Genomic DNA, 8,438 nt, shown 5'->3' on the forward strand with positions numbered 1-8,438 from the left:
TGATCAGGAAGGAATCGATTATTGATCCACAGAAATTTAATCTACAACTATTTTACCAAACGATGAAATGTTATCTAAATGTAAAATAGCACCACGTTACGGTACAGGTACTCTCCTGACACTCTAACACATGCTGGTGTTACTGGAGCACTTTACTGCTGATACTAGTTGAAGGTGACATATAGAACACATCTGTCAGTAATAACAACTTCTTACCTGCCAGTCAGCTGGAGCTCCTCGAGCTAACGACTCACCTGCTGCTCATCAACAGGTGATCAACATGTTGGTTTCACCTGCGGAGCAACGTGCAGCGCGACGACGTCACAGATCATGTTCACGTTCAGACCAGAGAGTAGAAGAGACGAAACTCTGCTGTTTTCTGACAACAGCCGCTGCCGCCATATTGGACTGAAGACTCTTATTATATATTAATATATAGATATATTATATCTATATATTATAGATATAATAATTGATTGTTCAACACAGAACATTTCAGTAGAGACATTAAATATGACAATAGAATATAATAATGTAGTTTAACTGGAGTCTGGTCGTCTCTTTCAGTCCAACATGGAGGAGGAGTTTTCTGATCAACATCTAGTTGTCTAGCTCTATGTTCAGTCTAGCTCTATGTTCAGTCTAGCTCTATGTTCAGTCTAGCTCTATGTTCAGTCTAGCTCTATGTTCAGTCTAGCTCTATGTTCAGTCAGACCTTCACACCACAGTTACTCTTATATATTATATATATAATATCTCTCTATATATATAGAGAGATATTATATACAAATTATATATATAGATATATTATATAACAACATATTGTATAGATATAAATATATATAATTTAACAAAAATATATATATAATATAAAGTTGTTTATGATTTAATAAAAACAGAACTTGACATCTCATGACTGATTATTTTATTATGACTTTCCAGATAAACATTTAAATCAATAAAACAGGACGAGACCTGAAATAAAAACCTTCACTGTAACAACCACTTTAATACTGACCACATACACGAAACATATCTCTCTCTATATAGATATCTATTTATACAGTTTATATCTATAAACTGTATAAAGAGATATATATATATCTATATCTATATTTCTATATATAGTATATAGATATGTGGCCAGTATTAATATAATAATAATGTGTGTTCAGCTGCAGTTCCTCTGACGTCCACCAGGTGCTGCTGTGATAAAACTCTGACTTGTACTGAGGTGAACTTCCGGGTCCTGCAGAGCTAGAACCTAGAGAGTCCGGGTCCTGCAGAGCTAGAACCTAGAGAGTCCGGGTCCTGCAGAGCTAGAACCTAGAGAGTCCAGGTCCTGTAGAGTCCAGGTCCTGTAGAGCTAGAACCTAGAGAGTCCAGGTCCTGCAGAGCTCCAGGTTCCAGGTTCCCGTAGCGTTAGAGTAGAACCAGGTAGAGCAGCCACAGCAGGACGCACAGAGTACCGAACCAGGTCTGCCAGTCCACACTGATGATGTCAAACACTTCGGCCACCAGCCACTCATCACCGCTGCCGTCACGCCGGTCGGCAGCCCGGGCCTCGTAGGACCCGCCGTCTGAGTCCGACGCCTCTGGGATAAACAGGAAGTCTTTCCCGTCCTCGTGGGGAAGCAGCGCTCGGCCCGGGCCGGTGGCGGTGGCGGTGGCACCGGCTGACGCCTCTCCATCTTTACACCTGAAGCGACCATGATGACAGGAAGTCAGACAGCACACAGCGTCACATGACGAGCCCCCTGACAACAGCTCTGATACGGTCTCTGAGTCCTGCTACAGGATCCCGGACCGCGTCACCAGACAGCCAAATCAAAGAAGTGTGGGTATTAATAATGACGTGGTGATTCACTGCCGTTGTTTTGTTACCGAACACACAAACTTTAATAAAACTACTACAGGAATCACAGAACACGCCGACGACTAGCAAACCTCTGTTAATCAGCTATTAGTAGGGCTGTAACGGTACACGGGAGTCACGGTCCGGTTCATACCCGGTTTATAGGAGTCACGGTCCGGTTCATACCCGGTTTATAGGAGTCACGGTCCGGTTCATACCCGGTTTATAGGAGTCACGGTCCGGTTCATACCCGGTTTATAGGAGTCACGGTTCGGTTCATACCCGGTTTATAGGAGTCACGGTTCGGTTCATACCCGGTTTATAGGAGTCACGGTTCGGTTCATAACCGGTTTATAGGAGTCACGGTCCGGTTCATACCCGGTTTATAGGAGTCACGGTTCGGTTCATACCCGGTTTATAGGAGTCACGGTTCGGTTCATACCCGGTTTATAGGAGTCACGGTTCGGTTCATACCCGGTTTATAGGAGTCACGGTCCGGTTCATACCCGGTTTATAGGAGTCACGGTCCGGTTCATACCCGGTTTATAGGAGTCACGGTCCGGTTCATACCCGGTTTATAGGAGTCACGGTCCGGTTCATACCCGGTTTATAGGAGTCACGGTTCGGTTCATACCCGGTTTATAGGAGTCACGGTTCGGTTCATACCCGGTTTATAGGAGTCACGGTTCGGTTCATAACCGGTTTATAGGAGTCACGGTCCGGTTCATACCCGGTTTATAGGAGTCACGGTTCGGTTCATACCCGGTTTATAGGAGTCACGGTTCGGTTCATACCCGGTTTATAGGAGTCACGGTTCGGTTCATACCCGGTTTATAGGAGTCACGGTTCGGTTCATACCCGTTTTATAGGAGTCACGGTTCGGTTCATACCCGGTTTATAGGAGTCACGGTTCCGTTCATAACCGGTTTATAGGAGTCACGGTCCGGTTCATACCCGGTTTATAGGAGTCACGGTTCGGTTCATACCCGGTTTATAGGAGTCACGGTTCAGTTCATACCCGGTTTATAGGAGTCACGGTTCGGTTCATACCCGGTTTATAGGAGTCACGGTTCGGTTCATACCCGTTTTATAGGAGTCACGGTTCGGTTCATACCCGGTTTATAGGAGTCACGGTTCGCAACCGGTTTACGAGTCACGGTTCGGTTCATTCCCGGTTTATAGGAGTCACGGTCCGGTTCATACCCGGTTTATAGGAGTCACGGTTCGGTTCATACCCGGTTTATAGGAGTCACGGTTCAGTTCATACCCGGTTTATAGGAGTCACGGTTCGGTTCATACCCGGTTTATAGGAGTCACGGTTCGGTTCATACCCGGTTTATAGGAGTCACGGTTCGGTTCATACCCGGTTTATAGGAGTCACGGTTCGGTTCATACCCGGTTTATAGGAGTCACGGTTCGCAACCGGTTTACGAGTCACGGTTCGGTTCATTCCCGGTTTATAGGAGTCACGGTTTGGTTGATGCTTGCTTGACCCCGAACTGTGACTCCCTGTACCGGGAACCCCCGGACTGTGAGTCTGTACCGGGAACCCCCGGACTGTGAGTCTGTACCGGGAACCCCCGGACCGTGACGGCTCGGCCCAAATACACGAACAGTTACAGCCCTAATTATGAATTATTGAAGTGAAAGTCAGAAAGCAAACAACCCGTGACTTAGAGTGATGATTATATATCAATAACACACTTCATCTCCAAACCACGTTCAAATTCAGAATTGATGATGATGTCTAGACGTAAGTGATCTTATGAATTTGGGGTTTTGTTAACATCGTTAATTCATTGAGATTTGGAGCTGAAAACAAAGATTTAAAAACTGGAATACAAACTGTTCTTGTCGAGGAAGCTAACATTAGTTAGTACTTGCTAGCTAATGTTAATAAAAGCGTGGCTATATAGCTGGTAGCAACGTATCCTCATGCAACGGCTCGTACGATATCCTTTGAAAAGTTATTCCTCATTTTTCGTTTACGTATGTCCAGCAACACGTGTCAATATCCGCACCTTACATGCACACAGTATCTTCAAAATAAAACTTCCGTCTTCACAGGAAACAACTTGGTTAGGTTTAGGAAACGATGGTGGTTTGGGTTAAAATAAGTATTAAAGAGGCGCTACTTGATTACGAAAGTTACGTGACAAATCAACGTTGACTTCTGGTTTCACCCGGGACACGAACAGAGATCTCCTGGGACGGTATAGCTACGAACGGGTGTATGAGGACAACCTTCTTGTTAGCATGTTAATATGATCTTTACCACAGCTTCTGTTGAGATGTTGTTCTACTGTTTTGTTTTAAGCGTTTAGTTGTGCTGATGGAAACCTGCAGGGAGGCACAAACTGCTGGGGGCCTTTACAGGATGATCAGGGGTCGAGGAGGTTCATTAAACTTAATATTAGTATGACGATGACTACGGGACAAATGATTGAATCCCTTAGAAAGAGAAGGGAAACCGGTTTACGAGCCCGGCAAAGACTAAACACAAACACAAAAGAAGAAGATGGGTAAGAACTCAAAGATCAAAATCAAGCCCGTGTTAATGCAGGTGTGAAGCGTGCCTCAAGGTGAGCTGTGGAGTTAATAACCTCATAAAGTCTGTGTGTTATTGTGGAGCTGGTTATATGCTACCCACCAGGTGAGCGTGGGCTCTGGGTGTCCCGTCACCTCCACCTCTAGCGTCACCGGAGAGCCCTCCATGACGGTGGCCCTAGACAGGGGCCTGGTGAAGCAGGGAGGTCCAGGTTTAGAGGCTTTTCCCTGGGGAAGAGACTCTGCCTGGGCCTGGGGAGGAGGAGGAGGAGCAGGACGGGGAGGCCCCTGGATCTGAGGAGTAAGCCTGATCTCCTCGCGGATGGCCATAGGCTGACAAATGTTTGGGTCTTGGTCTGGAGTTAGTAGATGGGGTGGAGAGGAACGGAGGGTGACATGCAGATTAGCCTGCTGAGCCAAAGCTTGGGTCTGTGGTTCAGGCTGTGGGGGGGCAGCGGGCCTGGCAGGGCTGCTGGGGGTCATGCCTGGGTCATGCACACACTGCTGGGTACAGGTGGAGGTCAAGGACTCGTGGAGGGAGTAGACTGTCTGGTGGCTCTGCTTGCTGCTGAATCTATTACTGCTGGATATACTGATGTTGCTGATGCTGTTTGGCTCTGGGGGAACGGGGGTCTGGACCTCAGGTAGACCTCCGCTACACTCGGAGAAGGGTCTGTCTTGCTGGGACCTGAGACTGCTGCTAGCCTGTGCCAAGGTGCAATGGCTGTTTGGAGGGGAGGACTGGCAGTAAACGGTTTGTTTGACAGTCGTGTCCGTGGTTAGGCTGCTGCTTCGGGGCACGGAGACTGAGGAGGTCTCTTTGCTGGTTTGGGAGGAAGGTACATCCTGATCAAGGCCACTCTTGGAATCCAGGTAAGACTGTGAAAGACCGCCGTCTTGAGGGAGGATTGTGGTGGTTTGGAGGCAAGTTACACAGGATTTGAGGAGCCCAGTGTCTCGGGTCAGAACAGGGTCTGTGAGGCCAAACACTCGCAAACACTCGACCTTGCCTCCCTGTGGCAAGGTCTCACTGTGGGATAAGGGGCTTTCTTGGGGTGAACAGAGCCTGCTGCTTGCCTGTTGCACGGTGCTATGACTGTCTGAAGAGGAGGACTGGAAGTACTGAGTAATTTTACTGGTGCTGGTGTTGGTGAGACGGTCCCCTTTAGGTTTGGAGACTGGGGATGTTTCCTTCCTAGTTTGGGAGGAGTTTATGTCCTGATGGAGTCCTCTCTCGGAGTCAAGGAAGGACCGTGGAAATCTGTTATCTTGACAAACGGCAGTTCTGTTTTGAGAGAAAGTAGTGCTGCATTTGAGGAACCTAGTGTCTTGTGGAGGGGTCTTGTCCTTGTGGAGATCAGGGTCTGGACCTTTAAAGGGCTGAGGTTGATAGCTGGGGATCTGGGTAATGAGATCAGTCTGTGGCGACGTCTCCCCTTTGGATGCAACATTTTGGTTGATCTTACCCCGGGTACCTGTCCTCATCTGAGGCTGGTTGCTGTCCTCCGTTAATAAGGGATCAGAGTGTGAGGGGCTCCTCTTCTCAGGGACATCCTTGTCCTTGTTGGAAGAGCTGTCTGGAGGGTTGCTCTTGTGGACTGGGTTAGATCCAGAGGGGAAGCTCGGTTCAGGGGCGCCCAGGGAGAGGTCAGCACTCTGGGGGACGTTGGCTGTGCTGGTCTTTCCGGTCTTCAGGATGCTGCACAGAGTGCTGGTGAGGAGGCTTGGAGGAGGAACTGTCAGCGGACTCTGAACGAACGAACTGGACTCTGATCTGAACCTGTAACACACACAACAGGAACAAACTCATACCAAGAAATAAAGATGATCCGATACCGTTGTTTCCTTCTCAATACCTGAACTAATACAGACCTGGTGCTGCTGTGACGGCCGGTTGGAGGAGTTGGACAGTTCTCCGTCTGGCTGGACTCTCTCTGTGGTCGGACTGCACCGGTAGCAGCACCGGCGCCGCTGTGCTCTGACTGGCGGCTGTACTGGTTGACGTGGACGCCGTGGGAACTGGAACTGAAGCCCTCCTCAACGTCTGACTGAACCATGTTGGACTCTGGTGTCTCCGCCAGCGGCGGCAGGGAAATGTCGTCAGGCGACGCACAATCGTATTCATCATTGGAGAGAGAGTCCTCTGTCATCACTTCCTGTTGCTGGAGCTCCGCCTCCGACAGGCCTCCTGCTGATGCATCCTGAGTAAAAGGAGTTGAGTATTAGACTGATGGATCCCTGCTGCTTACATGTACCGCTCTCTGTCAGTTATAACAACCCGACACCCAACAGACTCTCTGATGATTCACCTGAAGCGGAGTCATGTTCGAACCACAGGAAGCGGAGACCACTTCCTTCCTCTGAAACTCCCTCTGGATGTCAGAGAACGACGGGCCAATCGCAGAGGGAGGGGGCGTGGCCGGAGGCAGCGATTGGCTGTGTATGGCGTGGACCCGTCGGTTGGCCTCCACTGGGGAGCAGGAGAGGCTGAAGGTGTGAACGGAGCAGTAGGAGGTCGACCTCTCGCCGTACAGCTGCTGTCTGAAGGAGAGACGACACCATCAACATTTATCAGGTTTTCATACCAAAGACTTAGGTCAAATAAAAGGTAAGATTAGAACTAGGGATGCACCGATACCACTTTATATCAGACCGAGTACAAGTACTTACATTCTGGTACTCGCCGATACCGAGTACCGATACGAGTACTTCGAGTACTATTGGAGCCGTTTTGGGAGTGCGGGTACATGAGCACAGTATCGGACCCGATCCCCGATATTGGTATCGGTGCATCCCTAATTATAACGTTAGATTACTTTAACTTGCTGTTGGTGTACCTGCTCTCTGCCTCCTGACTGCGGCTCTTCTGTAACGGAGGCTTCCTATTGGCCGCCGTCTGCCTCTTCACGGGAACCTCCTTCCCATCATGCTCGGCGGTCAGTTCGGGGGTGTGGCCCGTCTCCTTCAGCTCGTACTGGAGAACAGGACAGATTCAGAGGAGCTGATTACGATATAATATCTGATATGCTTTTCTTTATTTATCAATCATACGTTTAATAAATATCAGAGAGATCATTTCACCATGTCGGCCTCCTGCATGCTGCGGTTATCTGTCTGCTCCTTCCTCTTCACCTCTCTGTGTTCCTTCTCTTTCTCTTCGTCTTTCTCTTCCTTTATCTCTTTCTCTCCGTCGTCCTGCTGCTGTTTCAGACTCTCCAGCTGGGATCAACATTTAAATACTCGTTAATGACTAATGATAAAGTTTTCATGTATTATTGAATTACAACAACGACTGGTTAATGTCAACGAGAAAACATCTGTACACAGTGATGTGAGTTAGTTCCAGATGTGTTGAGTGACCTTGAGTTTGTCCTCCAGCTGCATCAGTCCGTCACTCAGCTGTCTGATGGCCTCCACCATCTCTGAGTGTTTACTGACCGTCTTCTCTACGTAGCGACGCCCCTCCTCCAGCCCTGAAACACAGTACCTTCCATAATCAACACAAATAAACTACAATAAGAACCAATAACTGCTTTAAACACACAGTGTGTTGGAGGTTCATCTGTTAGAATTATTAACAATTACATCCATACCAGATATCTGTATCTGATAATAACAATAATAACAACAACAATAATAATAATAATAATATTGTGATATTTTCTGAGATGATTATCGTACCATGTTGATCTCATACCTGTAATTTATTTATTTTTATTAACTGCAAAGAGAGAGATAAAGAAAAAAATAAAATAAAGAAAAAATAAAAATAAAGAGAGGGAGGGAGAGAGAGAGAGGGAGGGAGAGAGAGAGGGAGGGAGAGAGAGGGAGGGAGAGAGAGGGGAGGGAGAGAGAGAGGGAGGGAGAGAGAGAGGGAGGGAGAGAGAGGGAGGGAGAGAGAGAGGGAGGGAGAGAGAGGGAGGGAGAGAGAGAGGGAGGGAGAGAGAGAGGGAGGGAGAGAGAGAGGGAGGGAGAGAGAGGAGAGGGAGGGAGAGCGAGGAGGCAGGGAGGGAGAGAGAGAGGGGGGGGAGGAGAG

At 48.1% G+C, this 8,438-nt stretch overlaps 1 protein-coding gene across 1 annotated transcript; it reads right to left on the bottom strand.

The window, feature by feature from the left end:
* Nucleotides 1-910: 910 nt before the first annotated feature.
* Nucleotides 911-7,895, bottom strand: LOC141763567 (uncharacterized). Its single transcript, XM_074628003.1, has 7 exons — nucleotides 7,763-7,895; nucleotides 7,484-7,621; nucleotides 7,240-7,376; nucleotides 6,712-6,943; nucleotides 6,275-6,603; nucleotides 4,506-6,182; nucleotides 911-1,699 (listed from the first exon to the last, which is right to left on the bottom strand). The coding sequence occupies exons 1-7, from the start codon at nucleotides 7,820-7,822 to the stop codon at nucleotides 1,423-1,425; spliced, it is 2,850 nt and encodes a 949-aa protein (XP_074484104.1). The 5' UTR covers nucleotides 7,823-7,895; the 3' UTR covers nucleotides 911-1,422.
* Nucleotides 7,896-8,438: the final 543 nt, after the last annotated feature.

The sequence above is a fragment of the Sebastes fasciatus genome (genome assembly GCF_043250625.1).
Source record: "Sebastes fasciatus isolate fSebFas1 chromosome 14 unlocalized genomic scaffold, fSebFas1.pri SUPER_14_unloc_3, whole genome shotgun sequence".
Lineage (NCBI taxonomy): Eukaryota > Metazoa > Chordata > Actinopteri > Perciformes > Sebastidae > Sebastes > Sebastes fasciatus.